The following is a 21,647-nucleotide window of genomic DNA, read 5'->3' on the forward strand; positions in this document are numbered from 1 at the left end:
ATTTAACGCATCTCTCCTTCAAAACTATCAAAATCGATTTCGATAGGGATGCAGAAATTCACCGCTCCTCCTCTAAATCTGCAAAATTCGCTCCTCTTTCCATGCTTTCTTCTTCCCCAATCCTTAATTTTATCACAATTAAAAGCTGCGCCACAATCAAAAGAATAAATTCACCACAATTTTCTGGCCTGCTTCGATGAAGAGGATGGTGTTGACGGTTTTCTTCATCTCTTACCGATTTATTTCGATACCTTACCTATTTATTTCAGTAAGGTAACGGTATGAATTTCATATACCGAGGTATGTCAGGGTATACCGAAAATACGGTATATACTGTAATTTTCGGTATATACCGATATCAATATATGCAAAATTATATCAAGTAAATTCATACTTTTACCAAACAAATAAATATTTACACGTAGAAATCAAATCTTGCCTCATTATAGTTGTCGGGTAATCATGTAAATATAAAATCAAATATACTCAATTAGGAAAACTTGATATCGTTGAATCAATTAGTTTCAAACAAATATAAGATTTTAGTTAAATTAGTTCCAAACAAATATCGTTGAACGTTATGTGATTGCGTGGAGTTTAATTGTTGCAGTTTTTTATTGAATATGTTTGAGTTTGATAAAATTTCATGTTTTCTAAGTATTTTTGAAATTTTATTTTCATTTGTGTTTGTATTTAGAATTATTTACAAAATAATGATATTTTGGTATGTCGTATTGTAGTCCGATATACCGTAAAACTCTGGTATACTGCAAAAGTACGATATACCGAATTTAGATATGACATACTGAAAATAAGGTATGATATCGATATTGAAATTTGTCATACCGAAAATAAGGTATACCGAAGTTCGATATACCGAAAATTTTGGTAAGGTAAAGGTATGATTTTTTCTCATATCGAATTTTCGGTAAAGTATACGGCATGATGGTTTCGGTAAGGTATACTATACCTACACACCCCTAGATATTACAATAATGCAATATTCAAGACAATGTACTAAATTTGGTATTTGCACATATGGGTATCGAAAATGATATTTATAGTAAGTATCTGTATAAGATATTTGTTCTTTTGCATTACAAATGATATTATAATAGAGTGTAGGTATGTCCATTCGATATTTTTTGTATGACATAATTCAATTCAATTCTAACTTCTAACAACCATTCAAGTCATTGAATCCAACTAACAACCATCCAATTCATCCACGAATTACATTATATTAGTAATATAATTAACTAATTAAGTAATGAACATATTAATGAAGTCAAGCCATATTTTATAAATTATTAGACGAATTACATTTGGAGCAGATAGTTATAATCATAATTAAGTTATAATATTAAATAATTATTAATTATCGACCATAATTAAATAATTTTATTAACAAGTACAATTTCAAAATTGAAGACCTTAACCCACTGTCTCAAAATTGACATAAAAATAAAAATAAATAAACTCGACAATTCTTAATCTAAACCATAGCCTCTAATCTTCGCGCAAATTGCAAAATCAATTGATTGAGGAGTTACCGTGGCCGTGGAAGCCACTCCCATCACCGGAATCCATTGCACGAGATGGAATGGTGAACGGAGTGTAGAGGTGAGAGACGAACACCGATGCAACATGCCATGGTCATTTCTCCGGCCTTTAACTTGTAGATCAAGCATCTAAAATTACACTGTTGGCACATGATGCAAAACTCTATCTTGCAAATCTAGAATATATTGCTAAGAAAGAAGGAAGGGGCGGGAGTACAATTTAGGATCGAGAAATAGAGAGAGAAAGTGCTAATTTGACTTGGTGCTAAAATCCAATATATAGAAAAGAGACATCTCTGCACCAACAATAATACTTCCAAAATTACTCTCATGGGACTTGGAGGTCATTCAGAAATTCATCAAGGGATATTTTAGTGACGAGATACCAAAAACGATATAAAAAAAATCAGAGACCATTTTTATGCAAAACGCAAAGATTAGGTACTATTTTTTTTTTCAGCTTCATCAGTTACCATATTTTAAGTTCACTCATAATCAAAATTATGATAGAAGTATCAATCAAAAAATAGTTATGGTGGTTAAATGACAAATAATCAATGGCTAATTCATCGGACCAGCCCATCAATTCTATATGAGCCCAATCGATTAGAGGGCAGCAAGCCTCATACGTCGAAGAGTTTTAATTTTGCATAAAGAGAGTAGAGAAGCTTCATAGATTTCAGTGACCGATAATGGGGAGTTTGAGAAGAGCCCTGTCCTCCACCATCCCTCGCATCCTCACCTCCAATTCGCGGCTCCCCAACCCCCAAACTCTTCACAGGTAACTGCAATTTCCTTTCATCTTCTTCTTATTATTCAACTCTTTTCTTTGATTTTTTATATTTTTTTTAATTATTTCACTTTTGGAATGCTTTTAGGCCTATTTTGGGTTCCTTCGCCCGTTTCTACTCAGATGGAAGCGCCAATTCCCTTAATATCGATCTTTCCGATGAAGAAAGCAAAAGGCGCTTGTTTAACAGGTTTCTTCATTTTTGTTTTTCGCTTGCGATCATATTCCAACTTCTCTTCTTTTCTTCAACTTTAGTTTTTTTTGTCTTTTTCTTTGTGAAGTAATTTTCTGCATATATGTTTAGGTTGCTGTATAGGAGTAAACAAAGGGGGTACCTTGAGCTGGACTTGATTCTGGGGAAATGGGTGGAAGCTCACATTCATTCTCTTGATGAAAATGGAATTAAATCCCTAGTTCATCTCCTTGACCTGGTTAACCAGTTGATTCTCTACTTTACTTACTTTCTTGATTTGTTGCAGCTCTGATCATAAAGGAAAATGTTAGCCTGCTATATTCTGAGATTTCCCCTAATGTGATTGATGAGTCGGCGAATTTTCGATGATGATAAATGCTCGTAAAAATAAATTACGACACAGAGAATTTTACGTGGTTCGATTTACTGAGGTAAATCTACGTCCACGGGGAGAAATGGGGGCAGGTTTGTATTGCTTGATCTGCGAATTACAGCTTACAACACAGACTTGCTATATGATTATTTCTCTAGAGAGATTCTCCCCTTTTCTATCAGATCTAAGTTCTATTTATACATTGAACTAAGATCGTGGCTTACATCATCACTCTAGGTCGTGGAGGTCGTGTAGGTCATGGCCTAAGATCGTGGCCTGAGTTGACGCCACGTGGTAGTGGGTGTGTTGGAAGTTGTGGAAATCCTGCATGGGTCCACTAACTCCTTGTTCGGTCGAATACTGAGACCGAACTGCTTTGGTTGCCGATCTGAGAGTAGAGCTTGATGCCGACCTGAGAGCAGAGCTTGATTGGTTGGCTTTTACCGAGCTGTAGGCTGAGGCCGAACTCTTTGGTAATGCCGAACTCCTCCGAACTCTTTGGTAATGCCGAACTCATACTCTTCCTTGGGCTTTGGGCTGATGGGCCGTCACTGCTGTTGGGCTTGTTTAGTTCGTACCCCATCACTACCCCCCCCCGAAAGACGAAGTGAATCACTTCGGCGAAGCGAGTCACTTCGGCATTCTGGATAAAGGTACGGGGGAGGCTGACGTCAGGGGACGTGCCTTGCATGTGACTGCATTAAATGCGACAGTAAAATCCGGCCGTTGAATCCTGAAAAGGTGGGATTCGAAACGGTGCGACGATTTTGAAATCTTCGCCGAATCTGATAAATATGCTCTTTCTTCCTCATTTGAACACCTTTGCTGTTGCGTCTTCTATACTCTCTCTTTCTCGAGAAATTTTCTTCCGCTTTCAAGAGCTTCTTCAGACTTTCTTCACTTTCAAAAAGTAAGAAAAATGTCTTCTTCTTCTTCTTCGGTGTCGGGTAGCGGTAGGAAAGGGGATAAGGGGTCTTCTAGCCGGAAAGAATCCGGGGAGAAGACCGTAGAGTATTTTCACAGTATCTTGAGTAAGGATACTGTGATATCCCTTCACGAGAAATATTTTTTACCTGGGGGGAAGGCGGTGGTTCCCGACGATGATCATAGGGCTAACGACCCGCCGGAGGGTTATGCCACCGTTTACGAAGCCTGCTTAGAATGCGGGCTTCGTTTTCCTCTTCCCCCACCTTTTGTAGAGCTTCTTGATTTTTTTCAACTCCCTTTAGGTCAGGTGACTCCGAACTCTTGGAGGCACTTATCGGCTTTTGCTGCCGAACTGCGTAGGCTAGATAAGGATCTGTCTCTGAGGGCAATCCTTAATTTTTTCCAGTTTAAAAGGAAGGGATCTTGGTTCTACTTGATCCCCTTACAGCCTTTTAGGGCCTTCTGCCGAACCAAGTGGCCGAAATGGCAAAACCGTTTCTTTTTTTATAATAGGACTTCGGCTCCGGGCTTTCCTTGGAGAAGGCCGAAGTCCGTGATTCCCCATCCTCGGTTAGAACCGTTGGCCGAGCTCGAGGGCGAGCTCAATAAGATTCCTATGATTAGGAAACAGTATTCGGAAACTGAGCTCGTCAAGGGCGACCTCGTGTTCAATATCTCGTCTTCGGACGAAGAGGCCGAGGGTGAGGATTTCTCTTTATCTTTATGCTCTACTGCTTTAACGAAGAAAACTAACCTTGTTTTCTTGCTTTTTGGCAGTGTTCATGCTGAATAAGGCTATCCGAAAGTCCTCCGAGCTTGAGGAGCCGGAGAAAGAGAAGGCTACCAGCTCGGCGCCTGATGCCGAGAAGAATCCGAAGAGGCAAAAGACCTCTTCGGGTCCAAAGAAGCCGGAGTCGACTTCGGCAAGTAGGAAGGGGAGGACCCAGAAGCCCCCGAGAGCGCCAGAGAAAGATGTGGTCTTGGCGCCTCCTTCGGAGCATATCTGTGAGCCATTTTTATGGCCCACGGACTTCGCCGAGGTGAATTGTCTTCTTGATTCTTTGGCTTGGCTTCTGTCCTGTATTTTTGGTGCCCTCTGTTGACTTTTTTCCTTGTCCATTTTCAGAGGAACGATATGCTCTCCAAGCTCGTCGCCGTCGAACTCTCCAAAGCGTCCAACGACTATGCTGAGATGCAGAGGAAATTGGCGGCTGCTTGTCACCGGGCCGAGCAGGCCGAGGCAAACTTTGAGAAAGCCAGAGCTGCTAGGATTTCGGCCCAGGATGAAGCTCAGTTTGCCAAAAACCAGCTCGTCATCCAGCGAGAGCAGACGAAACGGAGTGATGCTGCCGCCGTGGTTGCCCAGGGGGAGGCTCTCCGTGTTTACACGGAGAAACTCTTTTGAGTAGCCAGTTCTCGGCTTTTGTCGGTAGTCTGGTAAGGCTAATTGCCGATAAGGGCGAGCAGGGGGCCGATGTCGTACTGCCTCTGTACAGCCGAGAGATAGCAGCTCGGCTTCAGAATCTGCCGCTCCTTGAGGAGCTCGCTTCATCTTCGGTCCTGCTTTCTGCAGACCGAGTCCGGAGTTGTCGAGCTGATCGGGACGAGAACCTGGAGGCTATCTTTGCCTCCGTGGGACCCGTTTCACCCGCTTCGACTTACAACGGAGAGGGTGAGGCCGAGCCGCTGGAGCGGGAGGCCGAAGTCGAGCGAGCCGGGCATCCGGAGAAGGAAGCCGATCAGGAGGCGCAGCAGATCGGCTACGGTGGCGCCGAGCAGGCTGGGGAGAGCAAGGAGGCAGAGGCTGAAGCTGAAGCAGATAAGGAGAAGGAAGCTGAACCTCACCGAGAAGGCGGAGACGAAGCTAGCGAAGTATGATTTCGTCTCCCTTCTCTTAGTTTAGTTTCTTCCTTTATGTAAAATGGCCTTGAAGCCCTCCTTGTATAGAAAAATTTTTTTTTTCTTATGAATGAAAAAATTCTTCTTTCTGCTCTTGTGTCTTCGTTTAGCCTTTCGTACTCTCTTACTCCTGTTGTGGTTTACTACCTGCTCGGTAAGCTGAAATGCCGAACTGACGTAGCTGCTTTGTATTCTTAACTCTCAAGGAGCTGGAGATACTTCACTGGAAACGGCTGTACTCTTCGGCTTTAGACGAAGCTGAGAAAAGAGCTATAGCCGATCAGACGAAGAATGACGAGCTTCTGGCTCGTTTAGTGAAGCTGGAGGCCGATAATAAGGACTTAGAGTCCGATAAGAATGATCTGGAGGCCGAGCTGAATACGACCATTGCTGAGAGGACTGCGTACGAGGATTACATCCGTGTGCGCGGGGGAATGACCATATCAGATGCTCAGAGTCGAGTTGACGAACTGTGGGAGGAATATAATGTACTCCGGAGGAACAATGCGCTGGAGAGCTCGGCTTGCCAACAAGTCGTGACATCATTGCGGCGCTGGGCTTCTCGGTACAACATTGTTCTTTCTCGGCGCCCCTCCATAGAAAGATTCCTTCGGCATATCGCGCCAACAGATGCTCGCACTCCAGATCAAACCTCTGGTTCCCTTGTTCAAAATCCTACTCCCAGCCAACAACGAACTCCGGAACAGCCGGAAACGTCAAGACGAGAACGGGCTCAGGAGCAACCGGAATCGTCAAGACAGGGACGGACTGAAATTCGCCGAGGAGTTGTGACTATGAGCGAGCAAGATCAGCAGATGCTTATTGCAGAGACTCTTCATCGCCGAGGTGTTAGGACTTCTCGAGCTCGGGGAAGAGGCGTTGGGTCGAGGATAGCATCTCGTCGACCTGCTTATTCTTCATCTGCTCGGAACAACCGAAATCGGCTTCCAGAGGATTTTGCAGATAGGTGGCTTAACTTCAGCAACCCTGGACAGTAGAATAGTCCTTTGTAATAGCGTAACGCCATTTTGTAGGGTAGCGGAGTTGTGTGCCGAACAAGATTTGAAAATGAAATTTTGTTTTTGTTTTCGCTTCTAACACTGTGTATTTACAGCTTAGCGAAAAAATTTCATCGTACTTGTCCTCGGTCTTATGAAGTAAACTTCTTTGACCGGACTTGTCTTTGGTCTGATGAAATAAACATCTTTGACCGGACTCGTCTTTGGTCTGATGAAATAAACATCTTTGACCGGACTCGTCTTTGGTCTGATGAAATAAACATCTTTGACCGGACTCGTCTTTGGTCTGATGAAATAAACATCTTTGACCGGACTCGTCTTTGGTCTGATGAAATAAACATCTTTGACCGGACTCGTCTTTGGTCTGATGAAATAAACATCTTTGACCGGACTCGTCTTTGGTCTGATGAAATAAACATCTTTGACCGGACTCGTCTTTGGTCTGATGAAATAAACATCTTTGACCGGACTCGTCTTTGGTCTGATGAAATAAACATCTTTGACCGGACTCGTCTTTGGTCTGATGAAATAAACATCTTTGACCGGACTCGTCTTTGGTCTGATGAAATAAACATCTTTGACCGGACTCGTCTTTGGTCTGTGTTCTAATTTGGCGATTTTTGTCGCCGGGATCGAACTTTCCCTTGTCCTAATTCGGCGAGTTTTATCGCGTGGATCGGACTTTCCCAGTTAACCGAAGTGGTCTTATGCAGTAAACCTCTTTGACTAGACATGGTCGTCCTCGGTCTTATGAGGTAAACTGCTTTGACCGAACTTGGTCGTCCTAATTCGGCGAGTTTTATCGCGTGGATTGGACTTTCCCTTGTCCTAATTCAGGCAAGTTTTATCGCGAGAATCGGACTTTTGTTGCAGTTCGTTTCAGACGAAGTGCTTGATTCTTAAGCAGAATTGTGGTCTTGTATCCTCTTTAGAAGCTTTGACGCACAATCGTTGGCTTGTTGCAGCTCGTTTCGGACGAACTGCTTGTTTAAGCTGAATTGTGGTCTTGTATCTTCTGTAGAAGCTTTGACTCACAATCGTGGGCTTGTTGCAGCTCGTTTCAGACGAACTGCTTGTTTAAGCTGAATTGTGGTCTTGTATCCTCTTTAGAAGCTTTGACGCACAATCGTTGGCTTGTTGCAGCTCGTTTCGGACGAACTGCTTGTTTAAGCTGAATTGTGGTCTTGTATCTTCTGTAGAAGCTTTGACTCACAATCGTTTAGCTTGTATATGTTCTAAGAAGGGGATCAGCCTTCGAAGAACAAGATACCTCAGTAACATTTGTAAGAGACGACACGCACATAGACAAGGCATATAGACAAATAAAAAGCACATAGAGACGAACAAAAACCAAGCAAACCAAAGAAAGCACATTGACCGGACTCTCTTACAAATGGAACTTTTTGAGGTTGGAAACGTACCATGTTCGGGGTACTTGTGCTCTTGACACGTGAGTCAATTTGTAAGACCCTTTGCCGAGGACTTCTGACACCCGATATGGAACTTCCCATGTGGGTTCGAGTTCGCCCAGCTTTTCTGCTCGGCTTACTTCGTTGTTTCTCAAGATGAGATCTCCCACTTGAAATTGCAGCTTTTTCACCCTTTGGTTATAATACCGGGCTACTTGCTCCTTGTACTTGGCTGCTTTTATGCAGGCCAATTCTCTTCTTTCTTCGGCCAGATGTAGTTCGGCTCTTAGTCCGTCACCATTCATTTCTGAGGAGAAATTGAGTTCGGGGACTGGATATGCCGATCTCAACCGGAATCACGGCTTCAGTGCCGTACACCATCGAGTTCGGCTCCGGTGTGACTTCGGTCATTTCGCCGGCCTCTGATTCCGGCTGCTGTGATTGCTATGCTTGATGGTGCCGAACTGATTGCTCGGCACTTTTAAGCGCAATCTGCGAACACACTTGCTCTTTTTCGATCACCTCGGATGACCGCTATCTCTCCTTTAGTGGAGAAGGTGTTCGGCGAGGATGCCTCTGATCGCTATGACCGGGCTTCTTTTTGTCTTCTCTAGATGAGCTGTCTAAAGACCGTTTTCGACGGTCTGCCTCATCGGCACGAGAAAACTTGTCCGCAAGGTCCCACATCTCTTGAGCTGTTTGCGGACCGCACTCCACGAGCTTTCTGTAGAGAGCTCCGGGCAGGATTCCATTTTGGAATGCCGAAATGACAAGTAGATCATTGAGATTATCTACCTGTAGGCATTCCTTATGGAATCTCGTCAGAAAGTCGCTGATCTTTTCGTCGCGACCTTGACGTATAGAAAGCAGCTGAGCCGAAGTATTTCGGGCTTCCGCTTTCTGAAAGAACCTCCTGTGGAAAGCATCCATCAGATCTCGGTAGGATCTAATGCTGCCTTGAGGAAGGCTGTCGAACCACCTTCTGGCGTTCCCGATGAGCAGCTCGGGGAACAGCTTGCACATATGGACCTCATTGAGACCTTGGTTCGCCATATTATACTGATAGCGTCCCAGGAAGTCATGAGGATCCACGAGTCCGTCATAGGTTATCGACGGAGTTCGGTAGTTCTGTGGAAGGGGAGTTCGGGTAATATCGTCCGAGAACGGAGTCCTCAATACTCCGTACATGGCGAACCCGACATTTCTTCGGTATGGAGGAGATGGAGTTCTCCTGTGATTCCGGTACCGAGGATTCTTTCTTCTGGAAGACATGACACTACTGCGGTAGTGACTGTCTCGTATGGAGGGAGAGGGAGAATCCGCCGTTTTTGTCCCCGGCTGCTTTTGGCTTTTTTGCAGGAAGGTTAAGAATTCCTCCTGCTTTTCCGCCAAAAACAGCTTGACAGCCTCGTTCAAATCGGGCTGCTGGGAAGACTCGGTGTGACGGCTTTTGGAGCGGCTTGTTCCTCCACCATGAGAACTGGTGGTGGATTTATCCCTAGGCTGTTTTCCCGACCTATGGGATGGATTGGCTTCCTCCTGGTTCTCACGGGCAGGAATACGGGTACTCTGCGATCTGGTATGCATTTTTTGGGTTGAAAAAATGGTCAAAAATTCGCTTTATCACAAATTTGGTTCTCTGTTTCCCACAGACGGCGCCAGTGATGAGTCGGCGAATTTTCGATGATGATAAATGCTCGTAAAAATAAATTACGACACAGAGAATTTTACGTGGTTCGATTTACTGAGGTAAATCTACGTCCACGGGGAGAAATGGGGGCAGGTTTGTATTGCTTGATCTGCGAATTACAGCTTACAACACAGACTTGCTATATGATTATTTCTCTAGAGAGATTCTCCCCTTTTCTATCAGATCTAAGTTCTATTTATACATTGAACTAAGATCGTGGCTTACATCATCACTCTAGGTCGTGGAGGTCGTGTAGGTCATGGCCTAAGATCGTGGCCTGAGTTGACGCCACGTGGTAGTGGGTGTGTTGGAAGTTGTGGAAATCCTGCATGGGTCCACTAACTCCTTGTTCGGTCGAATACTGAGACCGAACTGCTTTGGTTGCCGATCTGAGAGTAGAGCTTGATGCCGACCTGAGAGCAGAGCTTGATTGGTTGGCTTTTACCGAGCTGTAGGCTGAGGCCGAACTCTTTGGTAATGCCGAACTCCTCCGAACTCTTTGGTAATGCCGAACTCATACTCTTCCTTGGGCTTTGGGCTGATGGGCCGTCACTGCTGTTGGGCTTGTTTAGTTCGTACCCCATCAGTGATTTACTTGAGTATCATGTTCCAAAATTTCTTTCAGTTACACTTTTCATTATGGATTATGAATTTATGATATGATACAATACGATACTCTCGCTATCACTCTTTCACACAAAATCAGCAGCAAAAAATAGGACCTAAATTGATAGAACTTAATAACAACGATAATTGAAAACAATAGGAACGATAACCCTCAATACATTCAATGGATAATCTCCAGACTTTCACAATGATCTAAGCTCACAAAATAAACATGAAAATGAATGCCGTTCTGCAGCCCATCTCTTGGCTTATATAAGCAGCTGCCAAGGTTACAAATTGACTTCTTAGCCCAAAAGCTTATTATCCCTCATTAGTTGTGAGAAAATTTTGAGGTGTTGAATATTCTCGCCTTGCTACCACTATATATTATAGAAAGTCATCAAAGAAGAATTTCCTCAAAAATGATCTGAATATGGAGTTCATCAAATTCTGGAAGGTTGCAGGGGCATTTGTAAGTACAAAGGGAATCACCATGAATTCATAATGACTTTTATGAGATTTAAAAGTGGTTTTGGGTTTATCTTCAGGGGCCATCCTCACCTGCCAATACCCAGATCTAAGACCTATCTTTGAAAACCTTGTAGCACCCCCCACCTCTTCCAGTAGATCTTCTATAACAGAAATAGGATATTTTATCCTGAACAATGAGTAATAGGGCTCTGTAATCCACACACACATCCTCTAGGTCAGATTCATCATCTTAACTAGCACAGTAGGACATTCATAATGGCTATAGCTATGCCTGATCACTCCAGCTTCTAGCATCTCTTTGATCATTCCTTCAATTGCATTTTTTTGTGGGGCAGCATACGTATATGGCCGTATATATACTGGCTCAGATCCTTCATTCTATCAAGGTGATCCTATGGTCATGTAGTCTCTGAGGTAGAAAAGATTTTGGCTCTTCAAAGATATCAGCAAAGTTTCTCAATAACTGCTCTAACTCTAGCCAAAGCTTCTCTTGCTGCACGTTATGACATGAGAAGAAGACTCCTTCAATGGTAGTCAGAAGTCACAGTGATGCTCGCTTGAACCTCATCCTCCTTTCTACCTTCTTCCCATCTGACTTGCTGAGAATATAAGAATAGACAATTGATTTGCTTGTCATTCGAAGACCATGTCTCCCCTTTTAACATCTGCTAACAACCCCATCAACTGAATGCCATCTGTAATTTGTTAAGTTCCAAGAAATGTCTCCCAAGGCTGAAAGCCACTATAGATTTCATTTCAGGGGTGTAGATTTATCTGTCCATGTTTGTAACTGTTTGGTCTTATGAAAGGTACAAAAATGTGTTTCATGTTTTAGAAAACTTGCCCCAACTTGCTCAAAAGTGCGCATTTGGCCTTGTGAAGATTACTTGTGGTAGCTAGCACTTCTCTTTGTGCTTAATCATATCTGTTCTTTATCCTCTACAGGAAAATCCCGATCTGTGGAAGTGGCTGACCAGCCAGGAGGAACCCCCTGAGGCAGTGAAAGTAAATCCTGTAAGATGAGGAAGTTTAGGCCGAGCTAACTGTTTTTCTTTTTTTTTTTCTTCATGCTTTCCAATAGATAGTTCATTTACCAAATTCGTTATCTGTGTTAGATATTCATTGCTGTGTGGCAAAAGGTGACTAGCAATCTTGAAAATCATGCTGCACCAGGAACTCGTGCTACGCCTGGTCAGTCTTGGGTGAGAGGCTGGGATGACTTCAAGAAGGGTCGAGACGGCCCTATTTCTGGAAACCAGTAGCTTCACAAGCTCAAGGTGTCTTGAGCAGCAGATAGAAACTCTATATATATTGTGTGAGGAAATCTCATTACATAAAATTTCATTTGAGAAGAATAAGGAAAAAAAATTGAATTGAACTATTAGACTTAGCAGCTACTTGAGTCTTTCTTCTTATATACTCCTATAAATAAAATAGGGAATGAAAAAAAATTAAATAATCGAAGGGTGGGATTATCCCGCCGCACCATCCTTTCTGTCAATATAATGATTGAAGAGTGTATGATTTAAGTATATCGGTTTATTTCTATTCTGTGATTAATGTATTCTAAATATGTATTCAATATTAAACTAATTTTAAAGACCGAACTTGAGACTAAATTCTAGTCATCCATTTTCCTAATATAGTGGATAAAACAAATCAAGCAAATGATTTATTTCATTTTTAGATTATTTTACTTTATTTTATATGAACTTCATTATTTGATCGTTTTACTTCATGGTAGAAAGACTGAACTAAAATGATCTTAAAATGAACTATGCTTTGTCTAATAACGAACTACTCCATTTTAGTTTGTAATCTATAGTTTGAAATCTATAGTGACTTTGCTCGTTCGCTTCTTCCTATTTGAAAAAGTAAGAAATGAATGTTGACTTAATTAAAACAGGCTAGTCCCACCAAGCAGGAAATAGTTTTAGGTGTTTGGTGATTCATATTTGGTTGACAACACGCAAGCAAAGTCAACGGCGTTTGACGAATATGTCTATCACTTCTTCGTAATTCCCTCTGGTACCTCTCCCGTCAATTTAAGTGGTAAACAGTAGTGACATTTGTAACATATTTATCAACGCTACAGAGGGGAAATGTGTGATAAACGAGTTACAATGACATACCTCACAAAAAAAAGTCACCTACCCAAGATGTTGTCCTCGTTGGAGTATGGCCCCTCCACTTAGCAAACGGATCTGAAACTGCACACAAAACTCATTTAGATCTAACAAAATAGATTTGACGAACGTTGGAAGGGGTATACGTTAGACACAACGATACCGATCAACTTTTGAACGCGTTGACGGTTTGGAAGTGCCGGAAATATGTGGATCTTCGCCACCGGGTCTTCAACAGCTTCCAAGGAGTGCAATGTAGTGAGAGAAAGTATCCCCAAATGCACAACTCAAAAATGCAGACGCATGTGCTAATGGGGGGAAACCCAAAAATTTGAGGGACACTTTGGCAATCTCCACACCAATTCTTGTAGGTTGTAGCGGACGAGTTTTCCAATATCAAGTGGGCAGCATGATTCATCTCTTCCGAAAGTCAAACGTAACAGTGCGGGCCGGAGTGGAAATTGAGGGCCATGCAGATTCATCTATGGAACACTGAACCAGCTTTTTTGCCATGATTTAACTCCATTTGTGGTCATTTAATGAACACTGAACATGTCCTTAGATTAAGAATTAATTATGTATATATCTTGTTAGTGATAATCAAATTTCTGGTATTTGGCTTCACAAAAACTAGAGATGTCCAAGGTTTTCGGTTCCGGCGGTTAACCGCGGAACCGTAACCGCCGGTTCCGATTCCAAACCGGAACCGTGACTTTTTTCTTGAACCGAAACAACAATATTTTGAACCGCAGGCCAGTTCCGGTTCCAAATTTTACGAACCGAAACTGCCGGTTCTGGACGGTTCCAAACCGGAACAGTGAAAAAACCGTCGGAAAAACCGTGAAATCTAGCCGGAACAGCGAAAAATCGCCGGAAACGGGTGGTTCGGAACCGTGAAAAACCATAAAAAATTGCTGATAAACCGGCGGTTTGGAACCGGAACCGTGAAATAGCCTCACGGTTCGATTCCGGTTCCACATTTCTCAACGGAACCGCTGGTTTACGAATCATGGGCATGTCTAACAAAACGCCAAATACTAGGTCGTCCAAGGGACTAAATCTATTTGCCCACTACACTCATTTTGTAAGAAGGTTAATACTCCCTCAGTTCACCATTTAACTATTTTGAGTTTATGGAGTAGAAATTATTAAAATATTAATAAAATATAGGAGTAGAATAGCACTGTGAAAAAAGTGTGGGGACTGCAATAACGAATATTTATTCGGTCACCGTGAAATCTCACACCCACAGTCGAAAATGGCTGAGAAAATCCGCATTTATCCCAATCTCTCACTCTTTCTCTCCCTCTCCCTTCTCTCTCTCTCTTGTCAACTCGTGCTGCCGCGTCGCCGCCACAATCACCATCGCCATCGCCATCGCCATGGCCGCTCCAATTCCACTCAATCCTGTTTATCGACAGCCAGCAGCGGGCTGCAAGTGACAGACCTCTGGTACGACTGGCCTAACGGCCGCAACTTCAACATCATCCAACACCAGCTCGAGAAGAAGATCTACGATTTGGAGTGGAACAACGGCACGTCCTTCTACTACACACTGGACGGCAACAAGGAGTGCAAAATCATGCATTTTCAGGTGGGGAAACGGAAAAATTCTTTTTTTGGTAATGCATGTTAATGGAATTTCATTTTAATGAAGAGGTTTAGTTGTATTCCAACTCAGGGAGTGACGCACAACCGTTATGCGTCGTTCTAGGAGAGACGACCCATCATGCGTCGTTGTTTAGTGACGCATAACCATCATGCATCGTTGTTTAGTGCCGCATAAGCATTATGCGTCTTTAAATAGTGACGCATAAGCATTATGCGTCTTTCGGTGGGTTTTAAAACAGGCAGAGAAGGCAGAACGCATCACAGACAGAAAGCCGCGACCCAAGCGACGATTCCCAGCAAATTCCGATGGTTCCCAGCAATTTCCGGCGAATTTCCACCATTTTGCAACCATATTCCGGTAATTGTTCTTATATTTGGCTAAATACATCATTTATGGCTTAATTTGTGCAGGTTTTCCGTAATTTAGCAAAATTTGGGTTTATGATGAAATTGATGAATTTTTGGTCGATTTTTGTTGTTTTGTTGCCTATACTTAGGGATTATGATGAAATTAGGGGTTATGATGAAATTGATGGAAATTTTGGTCGATTTTCCATAATTTGTGTATTTCATATGCATATTATTTAGCAAAATTAGGGTTTATGATGAAATTGATGGATTTTTTGGTCGATTTTCCGTAATTTGTGTATTTCATATGCATATAATTAAATGGGTAGAAGTAATTGATTCAGTTTTTGTAATTGCGCCCCTTTTGTTGCCTAATTTGAATCTTGACGATGTCTCCAAATTGGAATATAGATTGCCGTTGTCAATTGAAGTTGCAATTTAGTTAGATTATTGAGTTTTTATGAAAAAATTGAATATTAGGTGAATGTTTTGAAGTAGATGGCATCTGCAAGTTCCGAACAACAGTTATGTTATGGAGCTGAGGATCCATCATTACTATTTCATCAAAACGAACACATTTCAGCCTTATTGTTGGCAAATGACACAACAAATGTGTTGAGAGTTCGTAGGACGGAGAGTAAGGTTTGGGCAGTGCCAATACATGAAAATGTGATGTATTGGCTTGATGTATGAGGGTTCAGAGGCGTGGTTGAATGTGGAAGGCCGATGAGGATGGACAATGAGCTTATAACTGCCTTGATCGAGCGCTGGAGGCCTAAGACGCACTGTTTCTACCTTCCAGTTGGTGAAGTTACCGTAACCTTACAGGATGTGCAAAGCCTGTGGGGTTTGAGAGCAGACGGTCGTGTTTTCACTGGCCGTGACTACCCTGTTGGATATGAAGATTGGCCCAGCAAGTGTAGATTCACAAACTTTGCTTGGGCCTTAGGGCATCAATAACGCTAGGGGCCGGGCCGCAAAAAGTGAATCCCGGCCCGGGCATTGCGTTGGACGAGCGGAAGTTGCGGCTGGGCCGGTCCCGGGGTCCGGTTCGGGCTAGCGTTGGACGGGCAGCAAACCACCAAAATTTATTTATTTTTCTTTTTTTATTATTTTTTTGTCCATTTATACTCATTTCTTCAACATTCTTTCACCAATTTCTCAATTTCTATCCTCTAAATTATTTCAATATGTTTTCTAGGACTTGTAATTTTTATTTTTTAGGGCTTAATAATTTTTTTTTCTAGGATTTGTAATTTTTTTTCCGCATTTACGAGTAAAATAAGTTGAAGTTGTGAATACTGTCATTTATTAGTTGCGGCCCAGGTTGAGGCCTGTAGGGTTAGAGCTGTTGGGGTATGGGCCGCAACTATAGGGAAATGATGACGTGGAGGGGACTTGGGGCCTGAAATGGGGATGGGTTAATGATGCTCTTAGTCCCATTTGAAGGGCCATTGTAAAAAGGTTAATGGCAAACCAAACATCAATAATTTCCAGATATATGTCACTATCTTGTGCTATCTAGAAAACCAAACATACCCTTGACATTGTTTTCTTACAGCTAAGTTCTTGCAACTTAACATTTTAATTACACTTGATTACTCAATATACATTAATAGTACTATTTTATAAGCTCAAATTACACATCAACAATTTAATTTAGTAGCAAATGAAAGTTTATATAATAAAAAAATCATGAAAATTATGAATTTTATTATCACGGAGATCCAATTGATATGGCATAACGGTGAATGTATTTGTGTTAATGAATACTAACAAACTATTCCTCATTTTGATATTTATGATCCTAGATATATAATGAAACTAGAGACATTTTAACAGGGACAACATATAATCATACATACCAGATTAAAGGAGGTTTTAGTTATGGTAACAGATGACTTGTAATATTTCAAAATTTGCTCAAGCTTCTTATTCATCAATTTTATTTTAGGATCTAATCAAAACCCAACAAAAAAAAAATGGATGACAGTATGTTTTATAAGCCCCAAAATAATTTTATCTAATTATATATTGAAAAAATAAATAGTTATGATAAGCAACGCCAGCCACAACATGTAGCAAAATCAATTAAAAAATCCCCCAAAAGAAAAATCAATGATTGATTCAGATAGTGCAGAGCGAGCGACACCCAGCATGTGCACCAGCTCGGACTCGGGCTCCGGCTCGGGCTCGGGCTCGGGCTCCAACGGATGGACCAAAGCCCGCGGAGTAGTGCTCAAGACTCTGGTCTTAATGGGCGGAGCACTGTTGCTGAAGCGCCTCACTAAGTCCACCACCCGTTGGGACCATGCGCGCATCGTCGCCGACTCACTCGCCGGGGAGAAGGTTACTTTCCTATTCAATTTGCCGAATTCAACTTGTGTGTTTCGATTTTTTATTTTTTATTTTATTTTGGATTTGCTAGTTTTCGAGGGAGCAGGCTTCGAGGGACCCGGACAACTATTTTAATTTGAGGTGATTTTCTGTTGCTCCGTCTTCCGTTATCTGCTTTGGAATGTGATTGATTGCACGAGGTGATGATTAGTGTATGGAATATAATGTCTTAGGATTGTTGGTGTAAGAAATTAGGGTAAATTATAGAGTCTAATTTCGAGCTGCGGAGGAGTGTATGTCAGTATCGCGTGTTTCTGAGGATGCTTTGCCTGTACTGAATTATTGGTTTGTTGATTATACAGAGCATAAGTGTTCCTTTATTTGTTGTTTAAATAGATGAATTTGTGTCTATTGTAGAATGATTTTACACTTTTTTCTGTGTTATTTCTAGATGGCTCTCATGTCCAGCAGCAGAAATGGTTGATGGTTCAAGAGTTTTGTACTTTGAACAGGTAGATATGTCAAAATATTGTCTTGGATGTGTTTAACTTTGCAAGGTTTCTTTATCTTCAAGATTTTCAATAGATTACTTCGTGACAGGCATTCTGGAGAACTCCTCACAAACCTTTTCGACAGGTACTTGATCGAACTACTTCGAGAGTTTGAACCTTAGATATTGTTGATGTCTATGTTTTGGCAGCATTTTGTTTGGCGATCATACTGGGAAGTCATCCCATATAGAAATGAACATTCTCACTGATGAAAATATGAATGTCTTGTCAGTTGGATATGTTGCATATGTTTCTACTAATTAATTATTCTAACAGAAATCTCGATGCAGAGATTTTTCATGGTAAAGCCTTGCTCAAAGGAGATGAAATGTGATGTTGAGGTTAGGCCTAGTGCGTAATTTTATTTTCATCTATCTGCTTTTATAAGCTGCTACAGAGTATTACTTATGATGTTCATTAAATTACCCCTTCCCTTTGGATAGATGAGTACTTACGCTATCCGGGACTCAGAGGAGTACAAGAATTTTTGTGATCGGTCGAGGGATCAAAGGCCACAGCCTGAAGAAGTAATTGGTGTAAGTGCGATTACATATTAGATTGATTGAACCTATATCTAGATCTGACAAATTGTACCATATTCATATGAATTTTTATAGTGCCCCTCTGTTAGTCTTAGTGACCATCTTTGCTGGCTTGTGTGTTATGTTCAATAGTGTAAAATCATTGTACAATCTACACAAATTCATATATTTACTTGTTTCTTTGATGTAAAATCATTCTTCACAATTAGGTGGATCTAATTTTAGCTCATCAGGTTCGAAAGGTCTCATATGGAATAACTTGTATAATGAGAGAGAAAAGCAGTCTTATTATATTTTCGTCATTTAATAAGAATATGCCGGACATAAATCTTCCTTTCCGCCAGAGGAGATAGAGATGCTTTTAATTGAATAAACAGAGTTGCAAATTTATTGAAGGACCAAGTACAACTTAGTGCTATCCTGCAATTAGAGAATGGCATTTTATAGCTGAAATGGCACTGTAGGGTAGTTAAATCACCACGTACTGATAGATGGGTTTGACTTTTGTCTCAATAGTTGCTAGTTGCAAATTGTGGTAACTGCTACTTTGTTAGAGGAAACTATAACTTTTGGGACACATGCAGTTTAGAGAGAAAATTGTAGGTGGCGTCAAAGATTGCAAAATATTATTGTATGTACCTCTCAATATCTGTCTTTGTTAGGAGAATATAACCAGTTTCCTTTTTTGGTGGACAAGGAGTATATACAATCAAACATAAGATAACAACATACTAGGTACACCCTATGGAAAACCATACTCCAATATTCCTACAACTTCAGTCATCTGCTGCAATATTCTCGGTTCATATTTGATTCCCTTTGGTCCATCCAAGAGCTGCCTCATTGTGTTGTGGGAAAGAGCAAGTATTGTGTTAGGTAGCATGCATGCCGTTTTGGATAAGCAACACAAGCTTCCTAGTCAAGTAAAACAACACAAGCTTCAGAGTTCTAGAACTAGTGGTTAAGCAACACAAGCTCATGAGTTCTTGATATAGTGGATGAAGTTATGCAGTCACTTATCCTCCTAATGTGCAGGTTAGATATCTGGAGCAAAGGCTTGAAAATAATAATAAGAATTGAAGTAACACTTTCTTTAAAAACACCCTATTGGAAAAGTGTAATGAGGACCTTCTTATTTTCAACATGTGAACATCTTTTGCTTCAAGACCCTGAGGCTTAGGCTCTTTTAATTGTAAGACTCTTGTTGTAGTTTTCATGCTGCATTGGAATAACTCCTTAGGGCGTATTTACTATTCAAGATTGATATACTTGATTGAGTATTTTTATCCTCTTCACAAGGATTTCTCTAATCCTACCCCTAAAGTGTGTTTACTTTGAGTGATTGGAAAGATTGATAAAGCATAAAACTGACTAGTTGAACGATAAGATGGTCAAACAAATGCAAAATTAATAAATCCTTCAAACCAAACAATGGATTAGCTTGGACTATTTTCATTTATCAATCCTAGCTTTCAAGGTAAACGTGGGTTAAGATATCAAGGCTAAGTGAAGAACTTTAATCTATTGTCATTAAGTAAGTGAGTGCATACTCAAGCTTAAAGAAGCTGAAATTTTGATTTTTTTTCTTGCATTCAACAGTTTTGAGTATTTTCAAATTTTAGATTAGCTTGTATAGACCAGATCAGAAGAAAGGTAAAAATCTAAAGGCAGCAAGGGGATGTTCTTTTCTGCTTTTCTTTTTTGGGAAATTAATACAACTTCATTACAACACTTTCAAGCTCCACTTTTAAGCATATTTTGTTTTAGCACTTTGAATCTTCCCTTTCACAGAGTAGAATTGTAAAGCCTAAATTGTCCTTTTACATGTAAAAATTATTATGTCTCATACACTCTTATTATCTGTATTTTTCTGCTTTTAACTGCTCTTGAAGGTCATTCATATATATCTAATTATGTGTGCATATAAATTCATGTGTTTGTGTGTGTGACTGTGTGTGCGTGTCAGTGTAATGTTAGCCTACAGATGCAGTGTGGGAAGCCTGTGAGCTCTTAGTGCATTGATGACATTTTAATCACTACTCTACACTATGTGCACATGGTGGTGCCTGTCCCGGTGTGTCTAGGGCAGCATTCTTTTATGGGCGTGTTCGGTTTGCAAGATTGTATCCCGGGATTAAATATGTAGTGTGCTTGGTTCATGAGATTCAATCCCACAACTCAATCCTAGATGGATAATCATGGGATGATTAGTCATAGCTAACCCCTGTGACTAAAATAATCTCACAACTCAATCCTAGAATGCTGGTGTCTGGTGAGCTTTAGTAGTTAGAACTAGAAGGTACTGTTTGTGCATCAGTTATGTTATTTTATTTTTCTGGTTTCTCAGTTACTGATTCAGGCATTAGACATTTGGTCATCTGTGCTATGGATTGACGAGCCTTAAAGCATCAAATATTCAAACTTCAATGCAGGATATTGCAGAGCATTTGACTACCATATATCTCAAGCGCTGTGATAGAGGGAAGCGTTGTTTATACGAAGGCTCAACTCCTTCAGATGGGTTTCCTAATACATGGGTATGCCCACCTTTTCATTCTTCACTGCCTCACATCAACCTCACCCTCCATTTCCTGAAAGTTAATTTAGTAATTCCTTTCTGAGCATGTGTTTTATATACTGCAGAATGGAGCATCATATTGTACCTCAGAACTTACAGTATTGAAAAACAGTGAAATACACACGTCCGACATAGGCTATGATTATGAGGGAAATCAGGTGAGTTTCAGCTATATCGTTTCTTCGAAATTATCGACATATATTACACATTTGTTTCACCTGGATCCCCTCTTTCATTTCATTTCCAGGTTTGGGGCGTAAGGGTAGTCCATACGAGTTTAAACCTGCTCCGGCATCAAGTTTTAGTGACCCATTCTCCTCTTTAACTATCCCTCCCCAATTCACAGAGAAACGGATCGAGGGCTCATTTGTCCTCCAAAATTGACACCTTTTGTCATAGAACCACACAATGTACCCTAGTATACATATTCTTTTCTTCCACCTTTTATTTGTTTTCAATATATGTACAGAAATGTTCGACTCCATCTAGCTTATAGAAGATCCATCTAAAATTTTACAATTAACAACAGACTCTTCTTATCATTTGTGAACTATGTTGCATAATGTCTCTGGGCGTTGCGCAGATATGAACATA

General features: G+C 41.0%; 2 protein-coding genes across 2 annotated transcripts; both read left to right on the forward strand.

Annotated features, from left to right (window-relative positions):
- The first annotated feature begins 2,083 nt into the window (after nt 1-2,083).
- LOC121742627 (succinate dehydrogenase assembly factor 2, mitochondrial-like) lies at nt 2,084-12,492 on the forward strand. Its single transcript, XM_042135824.1, has 5 exons — nt 2,084-2,343; nt 2,441-2,542; nt 2,657-2,783; nt 11,906-11,974; nt 12,076-12,492. The coding sequence occupies exons 1-5, from the start codon at nt 2,255-2,257 to the stop codon at nt 12,220-12,222; spliced, it is 534 nt and encodes a 177-aa protein (XP_041991758.1). The 5' UTR covers nt 2,084-2,254; the 3' UTR covers nt 12,223-12,492.
- Nucleotides 12,493-17,103: 4,611 nt separating this feature from the next.
- On the forward strand, nt 17,104-21,576 carry LOC121742568 (chromophore lyase CRL, chloroplastic-like). Its single transcript, XM_042135744.1, has 9 exons — nt 17,104-17,394; nt 17,474-17,523; nt 17,834-17,894; nt 17,983-18,018; nt 18,224-18,274; nt 18,377-18,469; nt 20,908-21,012; nt 21,119-21,215; nt 21,301-21,576. Exons 1-9 carry the CDS (start codon nt 17,164-17,166, stop codon nt 21,435-21,437), a joined length of 861 nt encoding a protein of 286 aa, XP_041991678.1. The 5' UTR covers nt 17,104-17,163; the 3' UTR covers nt 21,438-21,576.
- Nucleotides 21,577-21,647: the final 71 nt, after the last annotated feature.

This window comes from Salvia splendens, chromosome 7 (genome assembly GCF_004379255.2).
Source record: "Salvia splendens isolate huo1 chromosome 7, SspV2, whole genome shotgun sequence".
Lineage (NCBI taxonomy): Eukaryota > Viridiplantae > Streptophyta > Magnoliopsida > Lamiales > Lamiaceae > Salvia > Salvia splendens.

Coding starts and splice junctions, on each gene's coding strand:
- LOC121742627 (XM_042135824.1), top strand. CDS start 2,255: ATGGGGAGTTTGAGAAGAGCCCTGTCCTCCACCATCCCTCGCATCCTC. Junction 2,344..2,440: donor AACCCCCAAACTCTTCACAG/GTAACTGCAATT, acceptor GAATGCTTTTAG/GCCTATTTTGGGTTCCTTCG. Junction 2,543..2,656: donor AAAAGGCGCTTGTTTAACAG/GTTTCTTCATTT, acceptor ATATATGTTTAG/GTTGCTGTATAGGAGTAAAC.
- LOC121742568 (XM_042135744.1), top strand. CDS start 17,164: ATGATTGATTCAGATAGTGCAGAGCGAGCGACACCCAGCATGTGCACC. Junction 18,019..18,223: donor CTCACAAACCTTTTCGACAG/GTACTTGATCGA, acceptor ATCTCGATGCAG/AGATTTTTCATGGTAAAGCC. Junction 18,275..18,376: donor AGATGAAATGTGATGTTGAG/GTTAGGCCTAGT, acceptor CCCTTTGGATAG/ATGAGTACTTACGCTATCCG.